A 23,228-nucleotide genomic window follows, 5' to 3' on the forward strand; every position below is an offset into this window, starting at 1 on the left:
TTAATCTCTTTGGGTTACAGACCTTAGTAGTGGTATTGGTGGATCAAAGGGTATGCAGTTTAGTTGCCTTTTGGGCATAGTTCCAAATTGCTTTCCAGAATGGTTGGATCAGTTCACAACTGCACCAACAGTGCATCAGTGTCCCAGTTTTCCCTCACTGATACTGTTCTTTCGTTTGACAGCTTTTCCTCTGATTTGCTCTCAGAGTATGGAAATTATAGTGGTATAGTATCATAAATGGTTTTGCATAAAAAGTTTTTCCCAATATGAGTTTTTAGAAGGATGAGTCATTTTGTGAAAACCTGGTAGATATTTATAGTACAAGAATTTGAGTTCCTATCAGAAACCACTTTCCCTTCGGCCTAGATCTATGTCTGTTGGCAACTGTTTGTATTCTTGGGTCAGCAGACTGCTTCCTGAAATCAGCACTTTTGAGTCTTAGTCAGAAAAAGGTCTTTATTTCCATGTCTGTTTATTGTTGCTTCATAGACACTTATTCTGATGAGGGACAAATCTTTTCTCTTTCCTGGTTTAGCCTTCCTTAACTACCACTACCAAGTATATGGAAGCATATACTTAATATCTATGTATAAGTAGAGCCTATATCAGATTGCATGTCGTCTTGGGAAGGAGAGAAGATTTAAAACTCAAAATCTTATGAAAGTGAATGTTGAAAACTAAAAATAAATTAATTATTAAAAAAAAGAAATAGGAGCGTAGAGTTGGAAGGGATCTTGAATGTCACTGCATCTGTAAAATGAGGGGGTTGGAGGAAATGACCTCTAAGGTACCTTCCACCTCTAAAATCTGTGATCCTATGTTTTAGTCCAGAGCTATAAGGAGGGCGATGTGGAGACAAGAGGGCCCCAAATTGGTCCTGATGGAATGGGGGGGAAAGTAGTGTGACTACAAGTCCACAGAAGAGAGGGTGATGTGATTGTTATAGGGACAAGACTACCCACACTCCTGCTTCCTCTTGAGAGCACACACACACACACACACACACACACACACACACACACACTCTCTCTCTCTCTCTCTCTCTCTCTCTCTCTCTCTCTCTCTCTCTCTCTCTCGCTCTCTCTCTCGCTCTCGCTCTCGCTCTCGCTCTCTCTCTTTCTCTCTCTCTCTGTCTCTCTCTCTGTCTCTCTCTGTCTCTCAATTTGTACCTTTTAGAGTTTGGAAAATTAGAGCCAGGTACTGCTCTTCCTGCATCCAACATCCTGGAGATCTCCAACCCAAATGGTCTTGTGCTGTAGGCACAAGCTGGCTACATTTCTCTGAGGAGGTTTTTCAGGCTGACCTGTTGTAAATCAGGCCCCAGTAAGCTGGTCCCAGATGTTAGAAGAGAAGTCTGAGAAGTGGGGACCAGGATTGAAGCACTTAAATCAGTGCCACCCCTGCCATTACACAAAGGATAAGCTGAAAGAGAGAATTAGTGGACCTCTGCCACAATCTACCATCTCTTTCCGTAACATCCCTGAAGGGTCCTGGCCATTTTCCTCCCCCTGTGGCCTGGCCTCTCCTTCCCTGCCCCTCTCCCAATTCAGCAGATGCATTGTATGTTGCCTGATTGCAGATGGAGGGGAAGGAGAGGTATGTGGGTGGTGAATGGTTTGTGCCCAATCCTCCCACTCTAGCATCTCATGACCCAGGCCTGACCATACTCTTTAATTAGCAAGAACATCTGATGAAAATATGAAGCTATCCCTTAGATCTCCACCCTTTCACAAACTCTCAAGAAAGCTATCTATGCTCTTTTATCCATCTGCTCTCTTCCACATGTCCAAACCCCTCGCAGTCTGGTTTTCAATCCTTCTGCTAAACTGAAACTACCCTCTCTAAAATCACCAATGATGCTCAATTGCTAAATCCAGTATTTTCTCAGCCCTCGTTCTTGATCTCTGCAACTTTTGAGAATGTTAACCAAATACTCCCTCCCCCGAAGGTAGATATTTTCTCTATCCTCATATAGAGACACAAAACTTTCCTGCTTCTTTTCCTCTTATCTGGCTGATCCTTCACAATCTCCTTGACTTCCCTCTTATGCAGAAATGTACCTCAAGGCTGCTCTACACTTTCCTCTCTCAGTGATCCCATTATTTCCCTTGGGCTTCATTGCTGTCTCTGTGCTAATGATTTCCAGGTCAATATATCCAGCTCTAATCCCTCTTGTCCACTCCAGGCCCACATCATCAATTAATTGCCTATTGGACATCACTGCTAAATATCCCATGGGCATCTCAAACTTTTTAAAATTTTACACTTAAATACAAAATGAGAAAAAAAAACATTGTCATACACATAGCAGACCATGAGAGATGATTGAATATAAAATGATAAATTTCGATTTCAAGAAAACTTATATAATAAATACTGCACATTGTTTTCAAAGCTGCCCGACTTTTGTTTCCTCCTTGGTTTTCTTTTGTTCTCTGCTATGCTCTTTTTACTTTACTTTTTTCCCCTCTCCCCCACCCTAAAGAAGGCTACAATTAAGTGTGAATATACATATACATAAACATATATATCAACAAACACATACATGTATGAATATATACACATATGTATACATACATGCACATACATGCAAGACCATACTATGCTTATTTCTGCTTATCATCTGTTTCTTTTTCTGTGTGTTTCTAAATCAACCCACTCATCATTTCCTATACCACAGCAATATTCCTTTCTGGATTCAAATAGCATCTTCCTCATAGGATCTTTGAGATTAATTTAGGTATTTATAATATTCAGAATGACTTGGTTGCTCAAAGTTATTCTTAAAACAATACTGCTGTTACTGTAATAAATGTTCTCTTGATCTGCTCATTTCACTCTCCATTATTTCATGGAGGTCTCTCCATGCTTTTCTAAAATCACTGAGCTCATCATCATTTCTTATAGCAGAGTAATATTCCGTCATGAACAGATACCACTATTTGTTTAGCCATTCCCCAATTGACGAGTATCCCTGCAATTTCCAGTTCCTTGCCACTACAAAGAAAACTGCTATAAATATTTTAGAACATGTAGGTTCTTTTCCATTTTCCCTAATTGTCTTGGGAAATAGTCCTAATAGTGATATTGACCCCTAATAGTGGGTTAAAGGGTATAGATAGTTTAATAACTCTTTGGGCATAATTCCAAATCTCTCTCCAGAATTGTTGAATCAGCTCACAGATCCATAAACAATGAATTAAGGTCCTAATTTTTCCACATGTGCATCTCAAACTTAACATGTCTGAAACAGAAGTTATATTCTTCCCCCTAAAACCACTGTTTCTCCAAACTTCCCTGTTCCTATTGAGACTACCATCTTTCAAGTCACGCAGCTTTACAACCTCAGCAGAAACATCTGCCCTTCTTGTTCCTTCCTGCACAGATCCAGTCACTTGCTAAGTCTTGTCAGTGCCACCTCTACATCTCTCACATCTGTCCCTTTCTCTTCATCTGGAAGGCCATCATCTTCATTCAGTCCCTCCATTTCATGTGCCTCAGCCATTGCAGTGGCCTCTTCACTTGGTTCCATTTCCAGCCTCCTTCTCTAACCCATCTTCCACACAGCTTCCATGAAACTCTTCTTAAAGCACAAGTCTGGCCACCTTCCTCTTTTGATGAAGGACCTTCAGTATATTACCTTCCTTCATGCATTCTGTTTTGCAGCAAAACTGACCTTCTGCATGCTAGTCTCCAACCTTGACCTTTTATCTCCTGCCTCTTCTGCACAGGCTTTTTTCCATATGCGTGGAACATACTCTCCTCACCTTTACTTCTTAGTGAAGGCTGTTCCTCCAGAAAAGCTATGCTGATCTCCCAATTTGTTAGTGTTTTTTCCGTCTTCAGATTATTAAATAAATGCTTTTCTGAATACATGTTGTATCTCTCCAGCAGAAAGCAAACTCATTGAGGAGAGTGATTATTATTTAATTTTGTCTTTGTATCACCAGCCCGGTCTGACACAGTGAGTTGCACTGAGCAGAAACTTTATAAATTCTTGTTGCAATGGATTAGAAGTGACCAGATGGTGCTAGTGGTGAGCTCCTCCACTCAATTCATACCAGTGTCCTAAACTGAGGGCACTTTCCTTCCTTTTGCCCCAGGTGGAAAAATTCCTAGTATTATCTCTGGTCTAGTCTAACTGACATCTTCATTTTATAGATGAGGAAACTAAGGCCTACGGACGGGGTATGGTTTGCCCAAGGTTGAAGAGCAAGTAAGAGGAAAGATTTAACTTAGTTGTTCTAATTCCTGTGTCAGAGGTTAATAATAGCTAACATTTATATTATGTTTGTTATGTACCATACACTGTGCTAAGCGCTTTACAGTTATCTCATTTGATTCTCACAAAAACCTTAGGAGGTAGGTGTTTTTATTATCTCCATTTAACAGATGAAGAAACTGAGGCAAACATGTTCAATGAGTTGCCCAGGGTCATACAGCTAATACATATCTGAGGCCAGATCTGAACTCAGATCTTCCTGACTCCAGGTCCAGCATTCTGTCCTCTCCAAGTTGCTGCCTCTAGATCAAGTTAATCTTACAGTTCACTTTTTTAAAATTTTAACTAGATCACCTGAATCTGGCATGATGGGAAGAGACCTATTATCATTGTTTCTTTTCTACTAGTATTTGTAGCGGTTTTTTTTTTCTTTCATCCTTAATCCTCCTCATCTCATCCTGTCCCCTAATATCCTTTGTAGCAAGTATTTAGGACTTCTCAGTTACTCATATCAATTGAAGTCACCTGGAATCTAGCTATTTAAAACCCAATCAGAAATGTTTATTTTTTTTTGATGGGAATATCTTTTTTTAATTTATTTTTATTTATTTTTTTTTTTCCATATGCTTTTGAGTTGAAAATTTTTCTCCCTTTTTCTCCCCCCCACCCTCCCCAAGACGGCACACAATCTGACATAGGCTTTACATTTACATACCCATTAAACATATTTTCACATTAGTGAAGTTGTAAGTAAAAATTAAAACCAATACGAGGAACCATCAGAAAGATGAAACAAAACTCAACAGAAGGTAAAAATAAGTGAGAGTGATTCGACTTCCATAGTTCTTTCTTTGGATGTGGACAGCCTTTTCCATCCTGAGGCCTCTGGAGATGTCTTAGATCCTCGTTATGCTGAGAAGGGTTCAGTTTAACATTCTTAGTCATTGCATAACGTGGCTGCTATTGTGTACAAAGTCCTCTTGGTTCTGCTCATTTCACTCAGCATCAGACCATATAAGTCTTTCCAGGTTTTTCTGAAGCCAGCCTGTTCATCATTTCTTATAGCACAATAGTATTCCATTACATTCATATACCACAACTTGCTCAGCCATTCCCCAATTGATGGGCATCTTCTCAATTTCCAATTCTTTGCCACCACAAAAAGAGCTGCTATGAATATTTTTGTACATGTGGGTCCTTTTCCCATTTGTTTGATCTCTTTGGGATATAGCCCTAGAAGTGCTATTGCTGGATCAAAGGGTATGCACATAGAAATATTTATTTTAACCATACTTTCTATGTGTACTTTATCCATATATCCATATGTATATATGCATGCATACACACACACACACACACACACACACACACACACACACACACACGCTTTCTGTGCAGTGTGGTAGAGGGGAACAAGAGCACTGAATGTGGATGGAGCCCAGATTTTAACTCAGGTCTCCTTGCTCTGTAGGCTACTTCCTCATCCTGTCCACTGATGTCTAGCAACAATACCAACCACCTCAAAGTATCAGGGCTGCTCCTCTTGGTTACCTACTGGCTGGGTGACCATGAGCAAATCTGTTTACCTCTTTGATCAAGTCTCTTTGCATCCTTACTTTCTTCATCTGTGAAATAAGGATAATACTTATAGTGCGTCATGACTCTGCAGCCTTCACTGTGTATCTGTTTAAACAAGTCTTCCCATATATCTCTGAATTCTTGTTATTTGTCTTTTCTTACAGCACAGCAATATTCGATTATACTTACATATCAAAATTAATTTCAAAATCCTTCATGTACTATATATCAGTGTGAGGTTGAGCTATTATTATTTCATGCTTCTTCCCTGTCTTTACATTTATAGAATGTTCTTGCCTTAGTGAAATTCCTAGATGTTCTTTTGGGAAACTGCTCCTCTTTCTGTGGCTACAGCCAGTTTGCCTTGTCCAGGTTATGTTCTAAAGGATTACCTATTTGCACTCCATTGGCAAAGCCCTCCAAACATGAGAAGTACTTTTTTTGTACTTGGGTGGTAAAATAAACAAGTTTGACTTCTGTTTGAAGCTGAGATCTCTTTTAAAAATCAGTTGTAAGAGGTTTATCAGTTAAACTCTGTGTTCATTCCCCCATGACGTGGAGGTTTTATTTACTTGGCTGTGCTGCCAGAAATTCTTGAGTTAGCCATGTAGTTTGTGTTAGAATACCTGCCCTTGACCCTAACCCTCAATTCCCGTACCTATCTCAGTTGGGTTGGGCTGGCAGCTCTCCAGCATGCCCTAGTTGACTGCAGAAGTAACAGTATGTGTTTGTCCTGTGGCCTATTGGGATTGGCAAGAGCTGTATTCATGGATAAAGTATAATGGGTGAGAGAAAGAAAACACTAAATTTCATTGGCTTTTTATTGCAGAAATTGCCTATTTCCCACATTAAGCATTATGAAATCAGTTCCCTACTATTTGTGGCTATCAGTTTGTATAATCCTTACAATTGTCCCTTAAAATTGACTGCTGCCTTACAGATTAAAAGACGAAAGGTGGGGCAGCTAGATTGTGCAGTGAATAGAGCACCAGCCCTGGAGTCAGGAGGATCTGAGTTCAAATGCGGCCTCAGACCAAACACTTGACACTAGCTGTGTGAGTCTGGGCAAGTCACTTAACCCCAATTGCCTAAAAAAAAAAAAAAGAGGAAAGGGACCTGAAAAGTCATCCAATCCAGGTCCTTCATTTTAGAGATGAACAAACTAAGCTGAGAGAGACAGACACACCTTTATCACTTCTTGCCTAGACTGTTAACAGTCTCCTTATTGTTCTCCTGGCTTCATTTTACTCCTCGCTTCATTTTTTTTTCTTTCTTTTTTTAGGCAATTGGGGTTAAATGACTTGTCCAGGGTCACACAGCTAGTAAGTGTCAGTTGTTTGGTCTGAGGCCGGATTTGAACTCAGGTCCTCCTGACTTCAGGGCCATGTTCTATCCACTTAGCTGCCCCTATCCTCACTTCAATCGGTCTGTCACACAGCTGCCAAAATAATTTCCCAAAAGCACAAGTCTGATCATGTCCCTCCCTATCTCAAGAATTTTTTGTGGCTCCCTGTTGCCCTTAGGTTAAGGTATAAACTACTCAGTTTGACATTTAAAGGCCTTCACAATCTGGTTCCAGTCCACCTCTCTAGCCAGACTTGATTGCTTGCCTTTCTTCATGCCTCACACTCCTCTCTTATCTCCATACTTTTTGTGGAATATAGTCCCACCGCTTTAGAATTCCTAACTCCCTTCAAAGCTTAGCTTAAGTTATCAGCTTCTACATGGAACCTTTACTAACCTCCTGCCCCTACACAATTTTATATTTAGTATATACATATTTTGTATGAACTTATGTGTACGTGTTTTCCTTTCAACAGAATGTGAGCCCACTGAGGTCAGGAACTGTTTGATTTTTGTTTTTGTAATAGCTAGCACCTAACACAGTGCCTAGCATATAGAAGGTGTTTAATAAATATTTGCTGATTGATTCACATGCTCCTTTCTACCAGATTGTCCTGCTTCTTGTTCTTTGGCAATCTCGCATACAAAAATGAAACAGTCCCTGCCCTCAAGAAATTTACATTCCATTAGGGGAAGTAACATGTTAAAATTTTAGTCCATACAAAATAAATACAAGGTTTTGTTTTTTTTGGAGGGAAGTACTAGCAGTTAGGGGTCAGGAAAGGCCTCATATAGAAGGTGATGTTGAAGCTAAGACCTGAAGGAAACTGCAGATCTTGCTAAGAGATCCAACCAGTTCAACTCTGTGTTGTCCTCCTCTCTTGAATTCCCTAGTCCCCTTTTCATGTCATTTATGCCTACCCAGGCTTTATCCTTGGATCATTTCTACTATTTGTTGTCTTTGCTCCCACACACGATGCTGAATGAATTGGAGAAAATCAACCAACTGTTCTGTCTAGATCCACTAAAAATTCGTCATATAACCTCAACTGGGCCCTCACTGCTGCTAGGCAATCCTGCTATACATATTCCCTTATTCCCTTATCAGCTCACTATCCTACTTTCTGCAGTGGTTCTTCCAACCCTTTTCATCCCTCTTCAGAACTACTACGGCTCTTCCTCCTCCTCCCCTTTCTCCTCAACTAAGAACCTTGCTTCATATTTTACAGAAAAAAACGAGGCCATCCCAGGCCTTCAGGCTCACAACCCAGGAGTCATCCTCAACTCCTCACTGTCTCTCAATCCCCGTATCCAAGCTGTTGCCAAAGCCTGTTGCTTTCACCTTTGTAACATCTTCCAATTATGTCCCTTTTCTCTTCTCTGACACTGCCACCAATCTTGTACAGGCCCTCATCACCTCATGCCTGGATTATTCCAATATCCTGCTGATGGTTCAGCCTGCCTCAATCTCTGCCCACTCTAATCTATCCTTCACTGAGCCATTGAAGTGATTTTTCTACAGCACAAGTTTGATCATGTTGTTTCTCCCCCATCCCAAACTCCTCCTGGGAGGATGGCCTCATTTTTTCAGTGGTGCACAATATTACAATGATGAACCAGAAATGAACAGAACCAAGAGAACATTGTACTCAGTGTTCTCTTGGTTCTGTTCATTTCACTTTGCATCAGTTCATGTAAGTCTTCCCAGGTTTTTCTGAAATCATCCCTGCTTGTTAATATTTATAGCTCAATATTATTCCAACACAGTCATATACCACAACTTGTTCAGCCATTCCCCAGTTGATGGACATCTCTTCAATTTCCAATTCTTTGCCCCCACAAAAAGAGCTGTTATAAATATTTTTGTACAAACAGGTCCTTTTCCCTCTCTCTTGCTGTCTTTGAGATATAGACCTAGTGATGGTATTTCTGGATCAGAGGGTATGCGTGGTTTATAGCTTTTTGGGTGTAGTTACAAATTATTCTCCAGAATGGTTGGACTAGTTCACAACTGCATCAACAGTGTATTAGTGTCCCAACTTTTCCACATCCCATCCAGCTTTTGTAATTTTCCTTTTCTGCCATGTTAGCCAATATGATAGGTGTGAGGTGCTGTAACAGAGATGTTTTAATTTGCATTTAATTTTCTAGTGATTTAGAGCATTTTTTATATGACTATTGATAGCTTTGATTTTTTTTTCTCTGAAAACTTCCTGTTCATATCCTATGATCATTTATTGACTGGGCAATAGCTCCTATCTTTATAAATTTGTCTAGTTTTCTATATATTTGAGGAATGAGGCCTTTATCAGAGAAACTTGCTGAAAACTTTTCCCCTACTTTCTTGTTTGCCTTCCAATTTTGGCTAAATTAGTTTTGTTTGTGGAAAAGCTTTAAATTTCATATAATCAAAATCATCTGTTTTACTTCCCATGATCCTGTTTGTCTCTTGTTTGGTCATAAATTCTTCCCTTATCCGTAGATTTGATAGGTGTATTTTTTCATGTTCCCCCAGTTTACTTATGATATCACCCTTCATGCCATTTTTTGTCATCTTTGCCAATTTGCAGGGTGTGAGATAAAACCTCAATGTTTTGATTTGCATTTCTCTTATTATTAGTGATTTGAAACATTCTTTCATGTTGTGAATATTTTGTAGTTTTTCTTTTGAGAACCATTTACTCATAGTTTGTTCTATATATCATTTATCTATTGGGAAATGGCTATTAGTCCTCTATATTAATTATTTATATATCTTGGATAACAAACCCTTATAAAAGAAATTTGATACAATGATTTTTTCCCCATTCAACCCATTTTCTTCTTATCCTAGGTGCATTAATTTCGTCTGTGAAGAAGCTTTTCAGTTTTATGTAATTCAAGCCATCTCTTTTATCTTTTGTAATTGCATCTCTTGTTTAGTTAATATATCTTGTACCAATAGGTGAAAAATGTATATGATCTGCTTCTCTTCATATGTTTTTGTAATCTTATCATTAATATTAACATGATGAATCCATTTAGAATATATTATGGAAATGTTGGTCTAAGCCTAATTTCTGCCAAACTGTTTTTCAGTTTTCCCAGTAGTTTTTATCAAATAAAGAGTTTTTTCCCCAAGGTTATTTATATTTTCTGCTTTATCAAACACTGGGTTATGGAGTTCCATTTTTTTTCTCTGAGTCTCTCTCCTTTGTCTATTTTGTTCCATTAATTTGTTTTCCTCTCTAGTTTTCAACCAATCCCAGATGGTTTTGATAACTGCTGCTTTAGGGGCAGCTATGTGGTACAGTGGATAGATCAATCTACCCTGAAGTCAGGAGGACCTGATTTCAAAATCTAGCCTCAGACAGTTACTAGCTATGTGACCCTGAGCAAGTCACTTAACCCCAATTGACTCCCCCCAAAAACCGAACCAAGGTAACAACAACAACATCTGCTGCTTTATAATATAGTTTGCAGTCTGGAAGTGCCATTCGCTTTTCATCCCTAGTTCTTTTCATTATTTCCCTTTATATTCTTGGTCTTTTTTTTTCCCAAATGAATTTTGTAATTATTTTTTCAAGTTCTATAAAGCAACCTCTTGGTAATTTGATTGGTGTAGCATTAAAATTGTAAATTAAATTTGGAAACGTTATTTTTATTATATTGGTACAGCTTTGTCAAGAGCACGGAATATTCCTCTAGCTATTTAAGTTTTTTATTTCTTTGTACTTTGTAATTGACTGTATACAAGATTTTGTCTGCTTTAGTACATCAGTCCCCAGATATTTTATACATAGGATTTCTCTTTCTGTTTTTGTTTCTTGGATTTTGTTATTATATAGAAATGCTATTGATTTTTTGAGGATTTATTTTTGTAGCCTACGTCTTTCCTGAAGCTGTTGTCTCAGTGTCTTTGCTGATTTCCTAGGACTTCCCAAGTACGCCATCATTTCAGCAGCCAATAGATAGATTTCCTCTTTGCCTATCTTTATTCCTTTAATTTCTTTCGCTTGTCTTATTGCTGTTGCCAAAATTTTTAGAACTCTGTCAAATAATAGTGGAGAAAGTAGGCCTCTTCCTTTCGCTCCCATATTTATTAGGAAAGGTTCTAGTGTATTTCTTCGATGGGAAGAAGCTTTTTGAAATCAGTTAAATATATGATCTCTAAGGTCTCTTCCAAGTCTAAATCCATAATAGTATGATCTTTTATCTCAGTGGACGATATAGGCATAATTAATTACAACTGCCAACTTTAGGGGTTAATCAATTTCTCTCTCTCTTTCTCTCAAAAATCTGTATTTAATAGGTTCCTCTGTTTGTATCCCTTGGACTTTCAACTGCCAAACTTTGAGTCATTCTGGCTCATCTCACTCCCTTCAATTCCAACTAGAAGCTGTTAAATAGGTTTAATGAATTGCTTTCCTTGTGCTTTGGTCCATTTCCTTTAGAGTAATTTTTCTTTGTAGATCTTCACGATACAGTGACTGGAATCATTCCAAAATTAAAGATCTTCCAAATAGGAACTAAAACTTGAAAATAATTTGGCTTCTTAGGCCTAAAATTTCTCAGTTTAGAGAGCCTTGTTTGGATTAATTTGTTAAACCTCATAAAATTAATCCTTTAAAAGATAAGAAATCTTATTAAGCAGTTTGGATACATTTACAAAAATTTTAATTCAACTTTTTTTTCTTTCACTGTTGGTGACTTCTGACTCTGCTTTAGAGTGTCAAAGTGCTAGTCACATTTTTTTTTGCCAATGATTTTCCAATACAATACTTAGGATAATTTGAGCACTCATCAGCTATGATTTATTAAGAGCGTTAGTGTGCATGACATGAAAGCATATAGAGTCTATTGTACTTTGAATACTTAAGAAATTTAATTGGAAAAAGTTATTTTTAAATTTAACTCCTTGGGTTTTACCTTTACGTGAAAAGAAGGAAAAAAGCATTTATTTAGAACCTGTATGAGGCTCTTTACAAATATTATTTCATTTGATGCTTGCAGTATCCTTGGAAGGTAGGTACTATTATTATTGTCATTTTGCAGTGGAGGAAACTAAATTACATGCGTAGAGTCACACAGGCTGAATTTGAACTCGGCTTTTCCTGATTCAAGGCCCAATGTTTCTATCCACTGTACGTACACCTAGTTGCTTGTGAAGATTATCTGTTCTTAGATGTAGTCTAAGAATGTATGACTTCTGAAATAGTCTGACGTATTTAGAAATAAAGTATCCCAAAAAAAAAGATTTTCTACTGAAATTTTGATAATTGAATTTCTTTTAGTTCTCTAAAAATGGGTTTTCATCTCCAAAGTTATTTCTGCTTTTGAGGGGTGTCAGAATAAACACATCAATCTGATCTTCCTTGCTGCATATCTGTTCTTTTCTCTGTTGCCTTACCTCCTTCCTTCTCTCCTAATCGTTATTTCTCATATGTGAACTCAAAACATTTTATCCTCTTAAGCAGTTATATTCAGATATAACTTTTTCTGCCTATTTCACTTCCTTTTATTATTATTTCAGAAATTCATAACTTATTTCTGAATATACCCCTCCTCTCCTTAGCAAACTGTTATAAAAGAAAGAGAAAAGAATTTCTCAGAACAAAGCAATACATGTCTGACAATATGTTCAGTGTTCTGCTCCCAGACCCACTTGCTCAGTCTGCAAGGCTGTTTGTTTCTTTTTTTCAATTCTCCTCCAAGGTGAAGCTTGGTATCCAACTTTCAGCTTAAACTTTTTAATGGTATCTCTTATTCTTATATCACTTACATTTTCCAGTGTAGCCCTCCTCCTTCCCCTCCCAGAGAGCCTTCCCTTAAATGAAGAAGAAAAAGAATGGAAGGAAAAGAATTTCAGTAGAACTAAGCAGCACACCAAAAGTCTGACATTATATGCAATTTTCCATGCTCATATTGGCTTCTACAAAGATGGTGGGGAGGTTCATTCTCATGTAATTACATTGTGTTCAGTTTTGTTGTTATTATTTTTCCGTCTACATTGTTGTCATTGTATATATTTTTTCCCTCATCTTGCTTATTCTACTTTGCATCAGCTTACATAAATCTTCCCATGCTTTTCTGAATTCTTCATATTCATCATTTCTTATTGTTTAGCCATTGCCCAATTAATGAATAACTGCTTTGTTTCTAGCTTTTTACTGCCAATAAAAGTGCTGCAATTAATTATTATTATTTTTTTAATATGGGGCCTTTATTTCTGTCTTGTGACCTACTTGGTGAACCCCGTAAGGGTGGGGATTGGTTTTGCCTTTCCTGTATCCCCAGGTATAGCACCATGCCTGAGAAGTAGTACATGCTTAATAAAAGCTTTGTGATTGATTAATCGACTGATTAAAGTTCCTGCTCAGCAGTGGGCTCTTTGGGTCTGAAGGTATACATTGTAATCACTTTTTTTTTTCCAAACATATTCAGACATTGTCTCTCAGAATGGGTGGGCAGATTCACAGTTTGAACAAGAGTATGTTAGTTATGCCTGTCAACACAAAGCCTTTTATCATTAACTGCTTCCAACTTTTGTCACCTTTAAGTTTTGTTGGATGTTTGAAGAAGCCTCAGAGTTTTTCTATGCATGTCTCTTATTTTTTAGTTATTTGGAATAATCTCACATTTATTTTATGTTGGGTCACTTCTGCTATAGATTTACAAGCTCCTTGAAGATAAGAATTATTTGCTAGGTGACACAGTGGATGCAGTGCCAGTCCTGAAGGCAGGAAGACCCGAGTTCAAATGTAGCCTCACACATTTACTAGCTGTGTGAACCTGGGCAAGTCACTTAACCTCTGTTTTCCTTTGTTTCCTTATGTGTAAAATGGGGACAATAATAGCACCAACCTCTCAGGGTTGTTGTGAGGATCAAATTAGATACTATTTCTGAAGTGCTTAGCACAATGCCTGACACGTAATAGGCACTCTATGCAAATTAAGTATTATTATTATTATCATTATTGTCATGCCTTCTCAAAATTGTATCTTTGGTTCATTTGGGGATAACTTTAAAAATCTCTCCTTAACAGCCAATGTAAACAAATCAATGTACGGGAAAACTGAAAGCAAAACAAAAGAATTCAGTATCAGTATTCTTGGGATGCCATGACAACTTGCTTTTTTTTTTATTTAATCCTCTTCTCAGAAAGAAATCTTGTAGGAATCCTATAAATGATCTTCTTCTCAAACTATACCTCATTCAGATTGCCCTGTTGAAATCTCTCCAGAGGCAATTAAGAGTTTAGCCTCTCATGAAACATTTTATAGTACATCTAACAAGTTTCCAGGGAATATGGTTCATTTTTTAAAATTCCTATCACAGTCAATTAAACCACTCTTTTTGTTCCTTTTACTCTAATTGCTTCAGACTTTAGAGATAGCTTGCTTTTGTCTAGGTACGTCAAAGACAAAATTAACATCACCATTCTGTAGATACATCTGTCTTGGATTTCTATGCTATTGCAGTTTCTTTGGTGTGACTTACAGGTTCTAATGTAAATTTGTTGCAAGTATACCACTTTAGTATGGATTAAATACCTAGAATGGAAATTTTTTTTTATAAATTTAGAAGTAATTACTTGAATCTGTTCTTTTTGGTGAAAAATTAATATCTTATTTGTGTTAATGGAAAAAGTACTGGATCTGAGGTCACAGAATCTGAGTTAGGAGGTATCTCATGGGCCATCCAGTCCATTCTTGGTTTTTTAACCGGATTAACTTTACGATATCACAGACAAAGAAAGTCATTCAGCTTCTTTTGTTGTTGTTGTTGTTTTGGTGAGGCAATTGAGGTTAATTGACTTGCCCAGGGACACACAGCTAGTTTCAAGTATCTAAGACCAAATTTGAACTCAGGTCCTCCTGACTCCCAGGCTGGTGTTATATCTACTGCACCACCTAGCTGCCCCAGTCATTCGACTTCTTAACGGGGAAAACCCAGCACCTCATGGGTCAGCTTGCCCTTTCTACTTTTGAACAGCTTGAATTGATCACTTCTGCCCATTAGTCTGATTTCTGCTCTCTGGGTTGAAGCAGGCCTCATAACCCTTCAGATACTTACAGAGAGCTGTTACGTCCCCTATCAAGTCTACTCTTTTTCCAGGCTAAAAATCCCCACTTCCATTAGTTGATTTTCACATACATAGCCTTATCTCAAGGGCCCCCACTATCCTGGTCATCCTCTTGTAGACACACTTCAGCTTATCTATGTTCTTCCGAAAACATGCCCAGAATGGAACACCATGCTGTAGCCATTGCCTCCAGGGCTGGACCAAGGACAGTGATATCATCTTCGTGCTTGTTCTCAATACAATCAGAAACCAATATTTGCCTTTTTTTTGTCTACCTTGAGTACAGTATTGACCTGTATTGAACTTGGCAGTCTAGAATAATCCTCAGACAAAGGGCTTTGTCTTCTTTCCCTGAATACCCACTTTCAGTGTCCTGCTGGGCCTGGATCCAGGATCCTGTGATGTCCTAAGAATAAAAAGTTCATCCTGCATGGGGATGGTCAGGCGGAAACTGAATTTGAGTTTGAGTCTCGGCTCTGATACTTAAGTGGCGTTGGACAAATCACTGCCTTTAAGCCTCAGTTTCTCCCTCTGTAAAAATGAGGAAATTAAATAATCTCTAAGATCCCTTCTAGCTCTAAATCTTAAGAAAAAGACCAAAATTGATTAGATTGAACTTAAAAAATAATATTCTTAGGTTCTATAGGTTTGTTAGATTCCATATTTATGATTGTTAGATTCTAAGTGATTGTTTTTTTTTCTCTTTGGCAAAGGAGCAATCAACGGTTTGGGTTATTAATTAGATATGGTAGGTTAGAGAGAGATGAAACCAAAGTTTTACTTACTGGAGATGGTGTGAATAGTGGTGCCATGAATAGAAATAATGAAAACAAGAAGAAAAAATTTAGGAAAAATATGATATGCTTGGTTTTAGACATGTTGCCATTGAAGTACCCATGGGATGTTCAGGTGGAGAGGTTCCTGTAGGCAGCTGAATATATAGCCCTGGAGCTCAGGAGAGAAGACAGGGCAAGAGATGTAGAGTCAGAGAATAGTGTGGTACAATGTCATGAGGGCTGAATTCAAACCCTGCCTCTTCTACTGACTACCTGTGTACCTTTTCACATTTCTAGGTTTCATTTATTTATAAATGTTTGAAAAAATATATTAACATGGGCAAAACACAATGTTTGAGTTGTGCCTAAAAAGTAATTTAGAAGTATGCCATTAGCAGGTTTTCAGAAAATATGGACACTAAAGTAGTGAATCATTGTCTTCTAAGAAGTATTTCTTAATAAAAAGTAATATCATTGATTCACACAAATGTATTAAATATATAAAAACCCCCACCAAAATATTATTTAGAGAAGAATAAATTACAGTCTCAAATAACAATGCTCTCATTTCTCAATAGGATATAGTCATTAATATAATTATTAATGATATTATACTTCCTTTTCATTGTTAATATAGTTTATCAAACTGCCTCTCTTCAGTGATTATGTTCCACATAAATGTCTCTGATTCATCAATTTGCAGATCTGTCAACAGCATCTTAGCCCTGATTTCAGCCTTATTAATACAGTCTTATTACCCACATCCTGTACTCCATGAACTCCATAATAAATACATCACAGTATACACTAAAACCTTCTTGGATCAGATGCTGGATATTTTGCTTCTTTTGCTGTCTCAGTGGTGATGTATTGAATGTCAGAGGTGGTACAGTAACAGCTATGACTATGTCTCTCATGGTCTTTCAATCTAAAAATCACCAATTCCTGCCGAAGGACCTCTTCCAGGCATGTAGCTATCTGACACAAAATTAGGAAACATCATATGGTAAAATTGGCATTTCTGAAGCCAAGAGAAGAAAGTGGTCCTTGATGTAAGCTGTTTCAGGGAAAGTCAAATCAGATAAAATTGGACAGGCATTCTTACTATGTATATAGTACTGTGTAAGGTACTGGGAATACTAAGACAAAATAGAAACAGTCCCTGCCCTCGAGGAGCTTATTAGACCTGGGCAAAGGCCATTGGATTCAGTGATTGAGAGGTCACAGTGACCTTAGAGCAGTTTTAGTCAAGCAGTGGGGGCAAAAGCCCCCAAAGGAGTTGAAGGACTATAACGACTTGAAAAATGGGTGATTAAAAAAAACAGATTAGGAAACTGAGGCTCGGAGAGCTTAAGTGAACTTCTATCTGGTATAAATAAATATTTCGACAGATTTAGCTTCGAAGTAGAGGAGGGAGATGAGACAGTAGCTGAATGGGATGGAAGGTAAAGAAAGGCTTTCTTAGGACCAGGGAGATATGAGAGCTTCTTAGAGTATTGCTTCAGCTTTACTCCCTTCTCTCAAGTGCATACCCTTGCATATTTTCAAATTATGCATTGAACTATCTACCACTATCTAACTGTAATTTATTCGTTGGTAGCATTCTGTAATTGAAAACCTAGTTTGTGTTTGGGAATTTAGGTGGCTACCTGCGAGTACCTTGGCTAATTTAATTAAAGTCAAGCATGATTTGAAAGGGTAGCTAGGTGGCACAGTGGATAGAGTGCCTCCTGAAGTCAGGAAGAATAATCTGCTTGGGTTCAAATCCAGCCTCTGACACTTACGGGCTGTGTGTCCTTGGATGAGTCACTTAACCGTGTTTATCTCAGTTTCCTTATCTGTAAAATAAGCTGGAGAAGAAAATCGCAAACCACTCCAGTATTTTTTCCAAGAACCCCAAATAGGGGACACAAAGAGTCTGACGTGACTGCAACAACACAACAACAAAATGATTTGAAAGTCTCACCTTGTACGTATTTGTGTACAACCTTTAAATTCTAATGTAATCTTTTCTTTAATCCAACAGTGAGGGTTCCCTATTTTATTGACTTGAAAAAGCCACAGGAGCAAGGCTTAAATCACACCTATAATTACTACCTCCAGCCAGAAGAAGGGGTAACCATTGGAGTCTGGTAAGTAGAAGGTTCTATTTCTGCAGTGTTGGAGTTGCTGAAATTTTTCTGCAAGAATTTTCTCTTAATTAGATTGAAGAGGCAGCGTAGTGCAGTGAAAAGATTTGGAGTCAGAAGGACCTGGGTTCAGATCAGCTATGCTGTTCACTCATTCACTGTGTGGTCGTGAATAAATGACAACTTTTCTGGGCCTCAGTTTTTCATTTGAAAAATGAAGACAATTTGTATAAATAATACTAAACTCAGAGTGTTGTTGTGAAGCTCAAAAGAGTGTTTGTTGTATGTAAAGCTCCTGACAAACTTCAAAGTTCTATTTGTATGTCAGGTGTTAATAATCATATCAGTAAAATGAGTATGTTGCAGTATGTGACCTCTGAGGTCCCTTCCAGCTTTAAATCTGTGACCCCATGATGATCTTCCGCATGACTTGGATGCCCTGTATAATGGACCTCCACCCTGATCCTGAACATGAATGGACCAGAGTGTCATTGGCTGGGGCAGCTAGGTGGTGCAGTGGATAGAGCACCAACCTTGAAGTCAGGAGAACCTGAGTTCAAATCCAGACTTAGACCAAACACTTGACATGTACTAGCTGTGTGACCCTGGGCAGCTCACTGAACCCCATTGCCTAGCCAAAAGAAAAAAAAAGCAAAAAAAAAATACAAAAACAGAGTGTCATTGGTTGTCCTTAGTAAAATTATTGTAATATTCTCCCTATATAACTGAAGCACAAAATCTCATCTGCAGATGTCAGTGTAATATACACAGAATCTTGAGAGAGTTAACTTGAAAAGATGTCACCTGGGACCTCAGTATAATTATGCTCCAGTCTATTTGAAATGAAATTGAAGGAGTCAGAAATACCACCATTATTAGAACTGCCACTCCATTTTAGAATCTAAACATTTCCTCCGAATCCCTAAAAAAGACACAGACACAGTCACACATACACTCTTCAGCTAGAAGTCTCATTGGCACCACAAGTTCAGAAAAGGTTTTGGGCTGTTTCCACGCAGGTCTGAGGGGAGGTGGCAGCAGAGGTGTGGCTGACTTGCCCCATGCTGTCTCCTGCCTCTCCTTCAGGGTCATTTGCTGCTTCATCTGGGTTAGTTTGCCTTTTCCATGGATAGGGTTATTTGACACTTGGTAGTAAAGGCTAACTCCTTCTTTGCAGTTGTTGCTTGCTAGTCTATTTCTGTTGCCCCAATCCATCCTTCACACTACTACCAGATGAATATTTCTGTTGCGTAGACCTGGTTGTATACATGTGTTCAGAAATCTTTAGTGGTTTTCTGTTGCCTGCTGAGTAAAATTCAGATTTCTTTGCTTGGCATACATGGCCTTCCACTATTCTGATGGCCCCTTGTCTTTCTTGCCTTAGCTTCTGTTACTTACTGTCAAACAAGTTCTGTGCTTTCCTATGTGTGTCTTTGTTCACACCGTTCCCTCTACCTGTATGTCCTCCTGCTTTCTTTGTGCTCATTGAATTCCTACCTATCTCTTCTAGCACAAGTCAAGGGCCACGAGCGCAGGAAGGACTGCTCCACTCAATGTTAATGGGAGATAGTCCTTGGACCCAACATGTACTTTGCTTATATCTTCCAAATGTATCTATTATTTATTAATGTCTTGTATCCCTGATCTTATATGTTAAATCTAAACCCCTCATTTTGCCAGTGAAGAAACTGAGACTGAGAGAGGTTAGTACCATCTAGTTACCCCATGTGAGGGCAGAGAGTCATTCTTACTAAACTTTGTATTTCTCCTGCAGAGTCTAGCATAATGTTCTACACACAATATATGCTTAATAAATGTCATTATTGAATTTAAAAACCTGAAATGGTTAAGATTTTGTGGTCTTATTGTTTGTCTCTTTTAGAAAAAATAATTGCTGGTAGTTTATATCTAAAATAAACAAGGAGGGGCAACTAGGTGGCGCAGTGGTCGGAGCACCAGGCCTGGAATCAGGAGGACCTGAGTTCAACTCCAGCGTCTGACCAGATACTTGACCCTGGGCAAGTCACTTAACCCCAATTGCCTCACCAAAAAAAAGTTATAATAATAATAAAATAAAATAAACAAGGGTTCTCAAGAAAGGACCAGAAACCATAAGCAAACATTGATGCTGAGGTTGCAGAGAATAATGGCTGAATTGCTATCATTTATTTTCAGATAAATTTTTTTTTCCAGCAAAGGGAGTTCTTGAGCTTGTATTTATCAATTAAAGAATGTCAGTGGTGTCCTTAGCGATCATCTAGCCTGACCTTCTTATTTTATAGATGAGAAAACAGAAGACAAGACAGGTTGTGTTTCATGACCTGCGATCACTCAGATGTTAGGTTATAGCCAACTTTAAAAGCAGCAGCTCCTTCACTAGGATGGGGGCTGTAGTAAGGATTCCATTGATGATAGTATTTTCTGTGTTGACTTAGTTATATCTTAGGTAATAGGTAATTAGAGCCAGCAAGGATTAGTAGTTGTGTGCAATAGTTGGTGTTTGTTTGTGTACATGCATTCATTTCGTGAACATTTAATAAGTGCCAGCTGTGTGCAAAACATGCTGATATGTGCAGAAGATACAAAGTTTATATGAGAGAGAGCCCCTGCCTTTATGGAGCTTCCAGTCTGTAAAAGGAGAAGACTAAAAAAGAAACCAGGATATAATGTTACATGACCACGTGTATTTGATATGAGATAAAGTACTCTGTGAGGTCTAAGGGGGAATGCTTTTACAGACAGAGAATCAAGGAAGACTTCTTGAAGGAAGAGACGTTTGAATTGTGCTTCAAAGGCTGGGCAGGAGTTCAGTAGGCCAAGAGTGGGAGAAAGGACTGTTTTAGGCAAAGAGAATTCTAGGAATGAAAGCGTGGAGAGTAGAGAACATAGGGCATATTTAGGGGACAGTGAATAGTCCACTTTGGGGTTTTGTACTCACTTTGTGCTTCCTTCCTTTTGTGCAAAGTGTCTTTTTATGCTTGGTGGGGGAATAAGATGAAATAGAATTAGAAAGCTGGAGAGGTACCAGATTGTGAAGAGCCTCAAATGTCAGGCAAAGAGAGTTTGGCATTCTATACAATATACTCAGGTTCTATTCCTGATGAGTTCAGAAAACATTTCTCTGAGATGTGCTTTATTACAATGTAATGTAACTTAGCCCTGCTCCAATAGACCCAGCAGGAGTATAACTCTGAGGCTGCAGCATGGAAAATTGGGAGCTCCTCTATGAGCAGTAATAGACAGAAAGATACCCTTCTGTTTCTGGATGCCTTCTGATGTTAGCATTCTTGGACCTTCCTGTGAATCTTAGTGGAGTTTGAGTAGCCTCCAGACTGAAATGTCAAATTTGGAACCTTCAAAATGTCTTTCTTACTTAATAGTGCACAGGTTCCTGATCCTATGAGAACACTAATTATAGTTTTCAACCCCAAAGTTATATTTTCTTGATCATTCTAAATTTTGAAATGTGCTGTGGGAAATTTTGAGCCAAGATGGTAGACTAGAGGCAACCCAGCTGAACTTTTTCAACATTCTCCTCCAAACAACTTTAAAATAATGCCTCAAATAAAATTTTAGAGTTGCAGAGCCAACAAAAGGTCAAAGTGAGACATTTTTCCGGCCTAAGAAAACTTAGGCGGTCAGCAGAAGTTTGTGACACAGGTAGAAGCCTGTCCAGAGTCCACACTGAGCAGATGCAGCAGCAGCAATATTTTGGGAACTCTCAGCCCAGAGATAGTAAGGGGGTCAGACAACTAGTCAGAAAGAGCTTCCAGGGGATCCTGAGCTGGCACTGATTGGCAACTCTATTACCCATACACAATTCCAGGGCAGAGAGGGAGCACTGGAGGTCAGTCACAAGGAGGCAGGGCCCCTGGTCGCAGTTCCAAGGCAAAGAGAGAGTGGCAGAGGATCAAAAGCCCTTTTTGGGTAAAGATCAGAATGCAGATTAGGAGAGCAGTGACCATACCTCTCCCAGGATGACAGTAGATTGGATGCACCAAAAACATGCAGACCCCTAGAACTAGTTCTGAAAATAGCAACACAAAAAATCTTAAAGGCTGAGACAGTGCCTCCCCACCTTAAGGTGAGCAGAGCCCAACTTTAACATAAAGTTCAAAGTCAAGAAATAAGCTGGGAAAATGAGCAAACAACAACAACAAAAATTGACCATAAAAAGCTACTATGGTGTGGCAGGGAAGACTAAGACAAACTCAGAAGAGCAATGTGAAAATTGCTACCAAAAAAACCCTCTTAAGAAAAATGCGTATTGGACTCAAGCCCCACAAGAATGCTGGAAGAGTTAAAGAAAGAGATGAATGGTAGAAGAAAAATGTAAAAAGAAATGAGAATGATGCAAGAAAATTCTAAAAAGAGAATGACCAGCTTGGTAAAAAAGGCACAAAAAATACTGAAGAAAATAACACCTTAAAAATAACACCTAGTGGAAAAAGAGGTACAAAAATTAACTGATTTTTTAAAAATCTCCTTAAAATATAGAATAGGGCAAATGGGATAGGAATTATAAAAATTCACTGAAGAAAAGAATTCCTTAAAAATTAGAATTGGGCAACTAGAAGCTAATGACTCCATGAAACATTAAGAAACAATAAAACTAAGTCAAAAGAATGAAAAAATAGAAGAAAATGTGAATTAGCAGAAAAACAACTGACCTGGAAAATAGATCAAGGAGAAATGATTTAAGAATTATTAGACCTGGGGCAGCTAGGAGGCGCAGTGGATAGAGCACCGGCCCTGGAGTCAGGAGGACCTGAGGTCAAATTTGGCCTCAGACCAAACACTTGATACTTACTAGCAGTGTGACCCTGGGCAAGTCACTTAACCCCAATTGCCTTAAAAAAAATTATTAGACCTGAAAGCCATGATCAAAGAAAGATCCTTGATATTGCATTTCAAGAAATTATCAAGGAAAACTGCCCCAATATCTTAGATTCAGAGGGTATAATAGTAATTGAAAAAATCTACTGATCTTCTTCTGAAAGTGATCCCAAAATTTTCAGGACTGTTGTAGCCAAATTCCAGAGTTGCCAGGTGAAAGAGAAAATAAGCAGCCAGAAAAAAACAGTTCAAATATAGTGGGACTATAATCAAGATC

The 23,228-nt window shown here is 38.3% G+C and overlaps 1 protein-coding gene across 2 annotated transcripts in view; it reads left to right on the top strand.

Annotated features, from left to right (window-relative positions):
• Window positions 1–23,228, top strand: part of ABHD12 (abhydrolase domain containing 12, lysophospholipase) — a 137,197-nt gene that overhangs the window by 63,654 nt on the left and 50,315 nt on the right. For both annotated transcript variants that reach the window (XM_020987356.2, XM_020987350.2), the window contains exon 3: window positions 18,013–18,118. In XM_020987356.2, coding sequence (XP_020843015.1) covers window positions 18,013–18,118 — 106 coding nt within the window. The remainder of the gene's footprint in view (window positions 1–18,012; window positions 18,119–23,228) is intronic.

The sequence above is a fragment of the Phascolarctos cinereus genome, unplaced genomic scaffold, assembly GCF_003287225.1.
Source record: "Phascolarctos cinereus isolate Bilbo 61053 unplaced genomic scaffold, phaCin_HiC Scaffold_2;HRSCAF=192, whole genome shotgun sequence".
NCBI lineage: Eukaryota > Metazoa > Chordata > Mammalia > Diprotodontia > Phascolarctidae > Phascolarctos > Phascolarctos cinereus.